Below are 13668 nucleotides of genomic sequence, written 5' to 3' on the forward strand. Positions count from 1 at the left end.
TGAAATCGTTTTGCTGTATAGGCCTATAGCTAAAAATATTAAAATTACAAACACACAACATTTTAAGTTACTTCCATTTCTGAAAAAAAGACTGTAGGCCTAGTAGTTGATGTTATAAATACACACGCCTGATTTTTGTTTTAATTATCCATCGTACATAAAAAAAAAAAAACATTTGCAATCAAGACAAAAAAGCCAGAAGGGAATGTAAACCAGATTTGGCCCAGACTCTGTTGCTATATGTGAAGCCAAGCATAAGAATAGCCTACTAATGTAAATTTGTTAACCCACAGTAACAAATTTTAACAGATTAATCGCTGCTATCTGTGAAGCCAAGCATAAGAATAGCCTACTAATGTACATTTGTTAACCCACAGTAACACATTTTAACAGATTAATCGCATATTTTCGTTTGCTGCATGCTTTTAAAAACATAACAAAATTTTTTTGTTTGTTTTTTTAGGAAAATAAAAAAAAGATATGTCTCCTATAAGTTGCATTTTCAGAAATAATAACGACAGGCTTAATAATGTTATAATGTACCAACATTATGAACACTAGGATATTTTAGTTCCCCTCACTTTACAACAAATCCTTTTTTAAAATATACTCAAATAGAAAATAAATGTAAAATTTCATACATTTTGCATGCATACATTTTTGCATAATCTGCCATTTACATAATATGCTATAGAAGTAATAGTAATAGTAGCATGTTATGATGCTATTCCAAACAGACAATTTTATTGCGATGCATTCTTAGAGTGCTTAGCAAAGTTAATAAGAATTCTTTCTAAATGCAGCACCGTTCTTGTTTTGCTCTGCATAACCTGAACGAAAAAAAAAAATTTTTGCTAAGAACGAACCGAAATGAAAACATTTCGCTTTTAATCTGTGTATTTAACAGCCTGGGAGACCTTCCCAGGGCAGAACCTTGCCTCACCGACTAAAATCAGGGCGCCCACTACGGAGACGGCACCATTGGTGAGGGGGCACAGTGACCGAGGTGGCCGGGCCCCCTCAGGCCCCCTTTTTACTGCAATAATTCCCCACATTGTCTTTTGAAGAACGCATATTGCTGCATAATATTTTGAAGTCGCGCATTGATTCTATTTTCCACGCTTACATGCAGTGATGAATGAACTTAAACCATCTTTGTACACCTCAAGGGTAAACTGCACATCTGAAGAATGATTTCTGAAGGATCATGTGACCCTGAAGACTGGAGTAATGATGCTGAAAATTCAGCTTTGATCACACAAATAAATTACATTTTAAAATATACTCAAATAGAAAATAAATGTAAAATTTCATACATTTTGCATGCATACATTTTTGCATAATCTGCCATTTACATAATATGCTATAGAAGTAATAGTAATAGTAGCATGTTATGATGCTATTCCAAACAGACAATTTTATTGCGATGCATTCTTAGAGTGCTTTCTCTGCAAAGAATGCATTTTCTGAATTCTGCCAAAAGACACAACTTTTGGAACAGCTTCTGTGTGGTAAAAGTGGTTTTAAATGCAGTCTAGGTGAGCAGCTCACTGGGTTTTGGAAGAGAACTAGTGTCTGAGCAGACTGAGAAAGTGTGGTTTGTGTGTGTGTGTGTGTGTGTGTGTGTGTGTATATGAATCAACACATTGTTCTTCTGGTTGGTATTTCGGTACTGATAGCAGCTGCAAACTGTCGGCGTTGCGTGATTAGTGACGAATGCGGAGAGAGAACAAAACAAAACGCCAGTCATGAATTAGAAGCACAAAACGAGGATTTGTAAAGAAAAATGTCGGTATTTCGATATAAGCCAAGAGGAGACTGGTTTTCCTTTGCTAAAGTAAGGAAACTTGCGCATCGCATACATCCTACGTCATCCGCCAGAATGCTTCCACATACAACAGTCAGCAGAAGTGAGAGAAAAGTGTTTATTACATTTGAAATATGGATATTTTTCTTACAAAAAACAGATGGATTCGCTACAGGAGGCCTTCATTCACCCCCCAGAGCCGTGTGAGGCACGTTTTATTACGGATGCGTGCACTTTATTTCTTTTTAATATAACTCCAATTGGAATCGTCTGAAAGAAGAAAGTCATATACACCTAGGATGGCTTGAGGGTGAGTAAAACACAGGCTAATTTTCATTTTTGGGTGAACTTATCTTTTAACAGGGGGCTTGTGGCAAATATGCCACCAAAATGAACAAAAAAGCCTCACAAATTCAAGATGTAGGGCAAAAATTGCCATGTACATTTAAATTAAATCTAATACGGCTGTTGTGATTAAACTGAAATGTGAAAATGAATGAAAATTATCAATTTGTGGAATTACATTTAGATCTGCACTTACAGTAGGTTGCACACATTTCTGTAGAGCTTATGAATGCAATGGCCAACCTGAGGCATTTAGATTAGCCAGTGCTGAAAACGCCGGAGTTTTGTTGAGTGCGTGCAGAAACAAAATGCAGAAACAAGAAGAATGCAGAATTTATTTTGCAGCATCAGTGATTATAATGGGAGTTTTTGCATACGCCGGAGTTTTGTTGAGTGCGTGCTCACAAATTCTCTCATCATAAACAACAAAATGCAGAAACAAGAAGAATGCAGAATTTATTTTGCAGCATCAGTGATTATAATGGGAGTTTTTGCATAACTTGCACTAGACTAGACTAACATCATCGTCCTAGGTGTGAACGGGCTTTTATACTTGCATGACTTGTGTCTGTCACCAAGATAACCGACAAAAAGGACTGCATTACTTTTAGATGACTTTGAAGGAAGTTGGTTGTTGCTAATGGGCTTCCCATGGAGCATGTAAATCTGGGAGACAGTCTTTGTCTCTCGAGTCCCAGCTCAACATGTGCCTGCCGCAAGGAGATTTCAACATGGCCTCAGCATATTTTTAACGGATTTTGCGAGAGATCAGCGTCTCTGTTAAGATTTTGACTTGAGAGGCTTCACGGGTTTTATTCTCGGCAGACAACACATTACATGGCAGAGTGCTTTCTGCACCACATGCTATTCTCAATGGCTGTGTAATGGGATATGCAGTAACATCACACAACTTTGCCATATGTTTTGAGAATAAGAGCTGTGTTTGCTTATCTAATCACTGTTTAATAGAAAATAAAGCAGTAAGCCACAAGAGGTCATGTGTATCAGTAATTATACCAGAGTTAAAAGAATTATGAAACTGATTTGAAATTGAATTATTCATTGAATATAATATATTCAGGTTTTTAATTTAAGTTTCAGTAATTTTGTTATGTGCTTTTATCTTGTTTTATTAGTTTTAGCTTATTAAATACATTTATATATAACTTTTATTTTTTATTTAGCGTTAGTTTTAGTAATTTTTTAGTACTACAAATTACTTTCAGTTTTTTGCCAAGCAACATTTCTGATTTTCATTTAAATTTGATCAAAATTTTCCATCTGATATTTATATTTTATTTTATTTCAGCTTCATTTTCAATGTCCAAAAATTATTGTTAATAGTTTTAACTGTAGGTTTACCTGAGTGTTAAAGCTGTTCTTTTCCCATATAATGAAAACATATTGGTTACGTATGGACAACGTGAGAGTCTGCTGGCCCGAATTCTAGGCATGATTCGTAAATGGAGAGGGCTTAGAGATCCCCCACCCTCTTGATAAAAGCAAGCCCAGTCAGGAAGGCCATCTTCATAGAGAGAGCACTAAATCCAACTGACTGATGGGGCTCAAACGGATCTCTCTGTAAGGCCTGAAGAACTGAGAGATTCCAAGAGGGAATGAGGCATTCCCACCGATCTGCAATCTACAGTGTCGTGGCCACGTACACCTTGAATGTACTGTAGATGCAGTTGGGCACCTGTCCAGGGCCTCTTGGAGGAAGGATAGCACAGAACCGATGCCACATCTTCGAGGATCCTTCCCATAGGAAGAACATCAATTCACGAAAATGTGCCATTTCAGGTCGTATAGCCACCTCGTAGAGGGGGCTCAAGCCTGTGCAATGATATTCAACACTGCGGGTGAAAGACCTCTGAGTTCCTCCTGGTCGCATCCAGGGACCAAACATGGAGGTTCCAGAAATCTGGGCACGGGTGCCAGATTGTGCCCTTCTCCTGGGATAGAAGGTCTCTCCTCAGTGGAATCTGCCAGGGAGGAGCTGATGCCAACAGCACGAGCTCCAAGAACCAAGTCTTGTTGGGCCAGTAATGTGGCACAAACAAGAGTTGTTCCATGTCCTCCCTGACTTTGCACAGTGTTCATGCAAAGAGGCTCACTGGGGAAAACGCATATTCGCATAGGCCTGGGCCAGCTGTGCGCCAGTGTGTCCGTGCCGATGGGGTCTCAGTCAGGGAACCCACAAGGGGCAATGAGTGGATTCTCGTCAGGCCAACAGATCTATTTGCGCCTGACCTAATCGACTCCAAAACAGCTGGACCAGCTGGGTGTGAAGCCTCCACTCTCCCCGGAAAGTGACCTGCTGTGAGAGGGAGACCACTACATGATTGAGGTCACCTGGAATGTGAGTGGTACGCAGAGACCCGAGGCTCTGCTTGCTCCACAGTAAGAGATGGTGGGCGAGGTGTGAGTCTCGGCGCCATGCCCATCTCAGGACTCGGGTATAAAGCCTGTGCTGACGCGGTGTCATATGCATCAGTCCCAATGGTGTAAGTGCGGCTGAGGATGCCATATGCCCCAGGAGCCTCTGAAAGTATTTGAAAGATCACTATCTTGTACTTGAGTGTTCTTAAGAAGCTCAGCACAGACCAAGCACAGTCCTCTAAAAGGCATGCTGTCATAGTGACCAAGTCCAATCCACACCGAAAAAAAGAGAGTTGCTGTTCTCTCAGTTGACACGAAGTCCCAATCAGGGTAGGTGGTCGAAGCCACCTGTATGTGCAAACCAACTCTCACGAGTGAGCTAGAATAAGCCAGTCGTCGAGAATGCGAATGCCCACTTCCTTAAGAGGGTCAAGGGCAGTCTCCACGACTTTCGTGAAGATGCGAGGAGACAGGGATATCCTGAAGGAAAGAACTTTGTGCTAATATGCCTGTCCTTCAAAGGCAGACCAAAGAAACGGCCTGAGTCTTGGAAGGATCGAGACATGAAAGTTTGTGTCCTTCAGGTCTATTGCCACGAACCAATCTTGGTACCCGACACATATTAACATGTGTTTGAGGGTTAGCTTTCTGAACAGGAGCTTTTAAAGGGCCCGGCTCAACTCCCTTAGGTCTAAGATTGGTCTGAGCCCCCCACCCTTCTTGGGTACAATGAAGTAGGGGCTGTAAAACCCCTTCTTCATCTCGACCGGGGAGACAGACTTTATCGCGCCCTTCGCCAGAAGGGACGCAACTTCCGCTTGTAGAACAGCAGCACTCTCACCTCGCACTTAGGTAACAGAATGCCACTGAATTTTGGTGGATGCCTGGCAAACAGAATCGCATAGCTGAGCCGAATGGTTCTGAGGAGCCATCGGGAAGGGCTGGGGAGCTTAACCAAGCATCTAGACACCTTGCCAACAGTCTCAGTGAAACTACATTCAATGTACCCGGGGAAGGGTTTCTGCGGAAATTACAGTGGCAGAGGACATAAGTCCTTCGGGGCGCACGGTGTCCTGTCCACCAGGTCTGTCAAAGAAGTCACTGACAAATGCGGGAGCCACCTTCCTGCAAGTGACTGGTTGCTGTTCAGGCTTGACTGCCGACCCAGGCTGTTGCGGTCCCCGGCGATGAACAGACGGAGGCTGTTTCTTCGGGGGTGCAGGGGTAGAACCTGACCCACGCCGAGGCAGGCCTCCGTTTCTTAACTGTGGAGAATTGCTGTGCAAATTCTTCAACGGTGTCGCCAAGAGACCAACCTGAGAAATGGGGGCATTGAGGAAGCACACTTTCTCAGCATCCCACATCTCTGCCAGGTTGAGCCACAGGTGGTGCTCCTGGACCACTAATGTCGACATCGCCCTCCCCAGAGCCTGCGCCGTGACCTTTATAGCCTGGAGGGCATAGTCAGTCGCCGAACACAGTTCCTGCATGCTCTGGGTTGGGACCGTCCTTGTGCAGACCCTGGCCTGAACACCTGCAGGACAGCCATGGTATGCAGAGCGGACGCACCTTGTCCAGAAGCAGTATAAGCCCTCCGATGGTGCGATAGACAATTCATCCTCATCATGAGCCCCAAATGAGTGATCGAACTCACTCTGAGGGGGGCTCTTAAACTCACTCAGAAACTCTACTGGAGAACATGTGCGGTTGGAGGAACGAGAGCTCCGTAGGAATGCATCCAGCGGAACTGCTCCCGCAACATCTCCTTGCTCTACTTCAGTGCACATCATCATGGCTTCGTACCCGGAAGTAGAAGGGCCAGGACGGGAAGCAGCTGAGATGACTCGCGGCCTTTTTAAAAAGAATGCGAGCCACGAGCACAATGTGCCGATAACCATGTCCTAACAAGAAGGACATAAACCATCCACAAAAGCTGCTTCAGCATGGGTGCGGCCCAAACACTGAGCACAGCGATTGTGCCTGTCAGAGAGTGAGATGTACAAACTGCAACCAGAAGGACATGGATGGAAAAGCATGTTGTAAACACAAACAAATCCATCCATGAAGCTCTTTTAGAGAAATTGCTCTTTTAAGTGGAAATTTGCTCTCAATTATCGCTGTTGAAGCACCCGGGGTACTCTCACTACACTTATCTGTGTATGGGTAAGGGAGAAACCACTGCTTGTGCCATAGATCCAGCGACGAGGATATTCAGAGGTGAATTCAGTGGTGCATCTCCCAGAGAGATGCTGCATTGGGTCAGAAGTAGAATAGAACGAGTGAGCAAATGCCACGCTGGCCTATTTATACCCGGATATCCGGGGTGTAGCCAGCTATGCAAATTTTGCTCACCAATTTCATTGGCCTTTTCTCAATTATGTCAGAGGTGTCTGGGCTCCCAAGTGTGACCCCTAGTGTTGGAACTTCGACACAACATTGAAAGGGAAAGGACACAGCTGAGCCTCAAAAAGTATTTTCAGCTTGTCAAATGAAAGTCTTATGGGAGGAACAAATCAAAATGTAAACAATTCTATGCAACAAATTTCAAATTTACACATTCAAACATGATGTATCCCGTCACCATCAGTCAATTTTGAAATAATTTTCTTCAAACCTGGCAGTGTTTTGAGGAACCATTTTTTTGTGCACAACAGCAAACAATCAGATTTTAGCATTGCCATTTTCTCTTTTATAACATTTTATATTCAATGGTTTATACATCTTCTCTCATTCCTCTCCACAGGCGGCGTCTTCAGCCCTCAGCAGCTTGGGTCACGTGTACACAGCCATCGGCGACTATCCCAACGCCCTGGCCAGCCACAAGCAGTGCGTCCTGTTGGCCAAACAGTCCAAGGATCAGCTCTCTGAGGCTCGGGAGCTGGGCAACATGGGAGCCGTCTACATCGCCATGGGCGACTTCGACAATGCCGTACAGTGCCACGAACAGCACCTGTGCATCGCCAAGAGCCTCGGCAACAAACGCGAGGAGGCGCGTGCCTACAGCAACCTGGGAAGCGCTTACCACTACTGCCGCAACTTCGACAAGGCCATGTCATACCACACGCACGTGCTGGAGCTTGCACAGGAGCTTGAGGAGAAGAGCATCGAAATGAGGGCGTATGCGGGGCTGGGACATGCTGCCCGTTGCATGCAGGACCTGGAGAGGGCGAAGCAGTACCACGAACAACAGCTCAACATCGCAGAAGGCCTGAAGGACCGCGCCGCCGAGGGCAGGGCTTCATCGAACCTGGGTGAGGGTTTGGTTACATTCTTCATAAAGACCGCCAGCTGGAAAAAAAACCATCTTAAACCTGCCCAAGCTGGTGTACTGGGCTTCTGGCCTGGCCAGACTGGTCTGTTAGCTGGTTTTCAGCTACTTTCGGACCAGCTAACCCAGCTGCCCAAGCTAAGAGGAAATAACAATATCAACATTGGTTCAAGCTGCTCTTTGCCAAAAAAGTCGGTCTGTTAGCTGGTTTTGGGCACTTTTCAGCCACTTTTGGACCAACTAAACCAGCTACCCAAGCTGAGAGACCAACTTAAACCAGCTAAGGTCAACACTTCAGTAGCTAGTAGTTAGTACAACTTGTGTGCAAATGAAAGCCTTGTTGGAGGAACAAATCAGTATTTAACTGATTATTCGTTGCAAATTTCAATTTTAAATGTTCAAATATCATCACGATCAATGATGATTTGGTTTGCTGGTCTTCTAGCCTGGTCTGTTAGCTTGTCTTCAGCTACTTTTGGACCAACTAAATCAGCTGCCCAAGCTGAGAGGCCAGTTTAAACAGCTAAGATCATCAGCAAACCAACTAAGACTGGTGATTGGATAGTAATTCATATCATGGAGCTTCAAACAAGGACTATAAAGTAGTTAGTACAACTTGTTTTCTGTATAACAAGTCAAATGAAATGAAATGAAATTTGAACTTATCATTTGTTGCAAATTCCAATTTTAAACATTCAAATATGATGTATCCCATCACGATCAGCAATGATCTGGTTTGCTGGTCTTCTAATCGGTCTGTTCTAATTGGTCTGTTTTTTAGCTACTGTTGGACCAACTAAACCAGATTCCCAAGCTGAAAGACCAGCTAAGATCATTGGAAAACCAGTTTAAACTCGTTTAAGATGGCATTTTTAACAGGAAGTAACGATATGCATCCCATAATGATCAGTGATGATATGGTTTGCTGGTCTTCTATCAAAGTCCTATTACTTAGTACAACTTGTGTGGTGAATAACAAGTCAAAAGAAAGCCTTACTGGAGTAACAAATCAAAGTTTTAAAGGGGTCCTATTATGCTTTTTCACTTTTTTAATTTTAGTCAGTGTGTAGTGTGTATGTTTGGGCATAAAAAAGATCTAGAAAGTTACAAATCTCAAAGTCCACTCCAAAGGGAGATATTTGATTTTTTTTAAATCCCTTTTCAAGAACTACAACGAACGGCTCATTAATCAAGACTTTGTAAAAGAGCATAATAGGACCCCTTTAATAATTATTTGCTGCAAATTTCAATTTTAAACATTAAAATATGATGCATCCCATTATGATCAGTAATGGTCTGGTTTGCACACTGCAAAAAATGGCTTATCTTACTTAGCTTTTTTGTCTTGTTTCTAGTCAAAATATAAAAAAAATTCTTAAATCAAGATACTTTTACTAGATAAGCCAAATGACTTAAGATATTTAGTCTTGTTTCCAGGGGAAAAAAAATTAATTAAGTGCATTTTGCTTAAAACAGGTACAATTATCACAGTGGGGTAAGTAAAATACTCTTGTTTTAAGATAATTTTACTTGTTTTAAGCAAAATGCACTTAATTTAGGTTTTTTTCCCCCCCTGGAAACAAGACTAAATATCTTAAGTCACTTGGCTTATAAGTCATTTGGCTTATATAGTAAAAGTATCTTGATTTAAGAATTTTAATAGAAACAAGACAAAAATACTAAGTAAGATAAGCCATTTTTTGCAGTGCAGGTCTTCTGGTCCACTTGGACTGGTCTGTAAGCTGGTTTTGTCCACTTTTCAGCCACATTTAGATCAACTAAACCAGATGCCCAAAAGCTGAGAGACCAATTTAAACCAGTTAAGATCATCAGATTTTAGACTAGTGATTTTATACTGATTTATATTGTTGAGCTCCAATACAGACTATATAAGTAGTTAGTATAACTTGTGCTCTGTATAACAAGTCATATGAAAGCCTTACTGGAGGAACAAATTGAAATTTAACTGATCATTTGCTGCAAATTTAAGTTTTAAACAATCTCATCACGATCAGGGGTGATCTGGTTTACTGGTCTTCTAGCCTGGTCAGACTGGTTTTCAGCTACATTTGGACCAACAAAACCAGCTGAAGACCAGCTGCTCAAGCTGAGAGACCAGCTTAAACCAGCTAAGATTATCAGGAAAGACTTAGACTGGTTTCAGCAGGAAATATTCCATAGAATGACACTGTACAAATTTAAGTTGTTTTTGCTGAATAAATAATGACTTTTTTTTTTCATTTCTAGGTGAACTATTACTTTAATTAAACATAAAGCTGGCAGAAATTAAAATGCAAAGCCTCCCCAAGAAAATAAATTAATGCCAATACATAATGTTATTAGCTTGAAATATACAGTCATGATTGCTTTTGCGCATCGCATTTGTCTAGTTATTAAAAACAACAGCATGAATGAATATTTATCGTTCTATTTCCAGTTTAGTGGCTTGGTGACTCAGTGATCTAGAACGTGTCCCTTTCTCATGCAGCAGGGTCTGCGGCGGCACTAAAGCATCGGTGTGCGAGACGTACACTGGATAAATTGAAGCCGTCGAAACCAAGTGTTTCAAAGCCCGTCTAATCTCTCACTCTGACTTTTATTGCACCAATCTCACATTCCCTCCCTCCGACAGCGGCTCCATCAATCTGATCCGAAACGCTCGGTGCTCTGAGATTAATAAATAGATGAACTCCCAAAATAAAAATGTTGCCACATGACTGTTAATATCAGGATTACAGTAGAGTGCACTCGAGGAGTGAAAGCAGGTGTTTTGTACTGGATTTGTACATTTTTTAAGAAAATGTGAGTGCAAAATTCTCCAACATGATGCACGGATTGTTTAGCCCATTTTATCTTTCATAACATTCATAACGAGGCTAGGAGTCCTCCGTACTAACGGTACAGTAGAAAGACAGTAAAATTAACATCAGTTTCCTGTTTTTTTTTAAGGAATCGTTTAAGGAATCGTTACCTCAAAAACTGCTTCCAAATTTCTTTTAAGCGCCAAAAGTGATATTGGTTAGCTTCCCAATCCCCACATAATCTCCAACAGCTAGCACCTTTCCCTTTGCATCATATCTGTGTTGACTTAATAAAAAACCTAATAACATTCTTCCAACAAAATTCTCTCCATATGGCTGAGCTTGTAGATTTCCATTGTATCTTACAGATTTTTCCCCAATCATCATCCGAGATATTCAGATTTCACTCCCTCCTCCATTTGTCTTTAACACATAGTTTAACATTATAGGGCACTGCATGGAGAAATCCTTCATATAATTTTGAAATAATCTTACTACATGATTCAGACTTACTTACTGCTAAGAACACTTTTAATATTCCTTTCTCTGCAATTTCTAATACTGGTTTGATATTACAATCAATATAATGTCTTACTTGAAGGTATCTATAAAAATCACTTTGATTAAACCCGTATTTTACCTTTAATTATTCAAAACTTTCAATTGTACCTATACTAAAGAAAGTGTAATAGACTCCCAAACCGAATTACATAAATGATACCTCAAATTATGCAGTCTTTAAATTGCCACCTGTTCTATTTGTGCAAACTTGATACATTGATGAATTTGCCTAGTAGCACGAGGAAGTCCGTAGGGTGATATTTATGTCCTGTGAAGTGCTCATGGAAAAAAATGAAATCAATTTCTTTCCCCTTTTGCGTACGGCCGTGATAAATTTGTATTGGAAGCACGTGCGATCAGGTGAGCTCGTTTAAAATGGGGATATAAATATTACTCGATTACTCCCAGCATCTCTGAGGTTGTTACTCTGCGAACAGGTTTATTGTTCAGAGCTAATGATATAGGAGAGGTTGCACAGATGAGATGCGCTCGTGGTGAGTAATGCATCCTCTGCAGACTCATGCTAAGCTTTAGAAAACGCAGGACCGCCAACATCTCAGCACTCCTTCAATCACCGGCTGGCCTTGCCATCCAGGACAGGGAGCGGCTCGATTTGATCGATCTGAAATATTAATAGCTGGAAGGGCTGAGAGGAAAGTAGCGCTTATAAAATTAACAATCTCGCGCGGTGAGAGACCTGGAAGTGCACAAATTGATCTCAGTGATCTCAAAGGTGAAATCTGAGAAGCCAGCAGATATTTAAATCTAAAGCAGCCATGTTTGATTAAAGGTTTAAGATGTTTACTCCAAGACTGATTGGGCTCAACAAACATGTTTTATTAGCCACTGCTGTTGATATCTATAATATGTACCTAAAAGTCATGTAGTCGATACCAGAGTGCAGCAGTCGTGTTCTCATTCATTTTCTCCATAGAGAAATTGATTTTTAATGGTAAAAGATAAACCTTTCAACTGTTCGTTTATTTGTTTATTTTTTAAATAATTTACTTATTTTTTGTTTATTTTATAATATTTAATATTTATTTTCAACATTTAGACTTTCATATTTTGTAATAAATGTAATATTTAAAATAATGTAACATTTAAATATATACTTATAATCAGTGACTTTAAGTCAATCATTTTACATTATACTGTTTTATTAGATTAGGTAATTCACAATGCATCAGGATTATCATTTCCTCATGTCAGGATTCAAGTGTGCACTCTTGTACCTTTGCCTTTTTATGATTTGCAAATATTTTTGGCATCTAATAAAAGATTTATTAGATTTTCTGAAATTCTGGACAAAATTATTTGGTTAACTAAATAATCAAGGCTACTGAAAAAGTGAGTAGTCATGCATTAAAAAGCCTAATTTTATGATTTGTCTGTAATTTCCATAATTTTTGCCATGCATTATGGTTATAATTTTCTCATGACAGTTTTTAAGTACATCTTGTGCCTTTATTTTTTATCATTTGCAAATATTTTTAGTCTAATATAAATTTGTAAAGTCATTTGACAAATTTTCTAAAATTCTGAAGAAAATGAATTTGAAAAATATGCAATCAAGGCTACTAAAACAAATGTGCATTCAAAAGCCAAATTTTTGTGATTTGTCCATACATTTCCATAATTTTTACAATGCATGGTTATAATTCCATCATGACAGAATTTATTTGCAAATATTTTTGGCGTGTAATAAAAGTTTGTAATGTTTTTAGGTAATTTGACCAATTTTCTGAAAATCTGGAGAAAGTTAACTGGAAAAATACAGAATCAAGGCTATTAAAACGGTGGGCAGTCATACATTAAAAAGCCTAATTTTGTGAAAAATCCATAATTTTTACAATATGCGCACATTATGCACATATGGGGAAGTCGTGGCCTAATGGTTAGAGAGTTGGACTCATAACACAAAGGTTATGGGTTCGAGTCTCGTACCAGCAGGGATTGTAGGTGGGGGGAGTGGGGTCACCATACTTGGCCACATGTCACGTCACTTTCACTTTATTTTTCAGTTTGTAGTGACAGTAGTCCGTACCAACAATCCTGTAGAAAGATTGGTATCACTGTTTTTTTTCCTTCTATTTTAGTATTGACTATGAAAGTACTATTACTTTTCAATAAGTATCAATAATTTCATCATATTTCATTGAAGCTCAAAGGTCTGTCCCTCTAGCACACCTGAAACACATTTCCTTCTGCTCCAAGCCCAGAAAACACCACCTTTCCCGCTCAGGAGTATCACTTTAATGCTCCATCTCGACTCATATTTTATTAAAACAGGTTTTGAGTTTGGTTGTTGTTGCGATATTTAAGCCCTGAGTGGCGTGAATTTGATCTCTGTTGTGATAGTGCTGAGTGGACAGTAACCAGAGGCTTTATTCTTCTCAGCGAGAGCCGCAGGTCATAAACACACAATTCACACCGCGGTTAGAAGCGTCAGAAGACGAGCATTCGAGAGTGTGCATATGACTTTAGCAGTATGTTTGTGGGTTCAG

At 40.4% G+C, this 13668-nt stretch overlaps 1 protein-coding gene across 1 annotated transcript in view; it reads left to right on the top strand.

Annotated features, from left to right (window-relative positions):
• Nucleotides 1–13668, top strand: part of LOC107704161 (tetratricopeptide repeat protein 28-like) — a 289547-nt gene that overhangs the window by 221308 nt on the left and 54571 nt on the right. The window contains 1 exon segment of the mRNA XM_016507027.1: nucleotides 7275–7782. Within this exon segment, the coding sequence (XP_016362513.1) occupies nucleotides 7275–7782 (508 nt within the window).

Source organism: Sinocyclocheilus anshuiensis, unplaced genomic scaffold, assembly GCF_001515605.1.
Source record: "Sinocyclocheilus anshuiensis isolate Anshui unplaced genomic scaffold, SAMN03320099.WGS_v1.1 scaffold690, whole genome shotgun sequence".
Classification (NCBI taxonomy): domain Eukaryota; kingdom Metazoa; phylum Chordata; class Actinopteri; order Cypriniformes; family Cyprinidae; genus Sinocyclocheilus; species Sinocyclocheilus anshuiensis.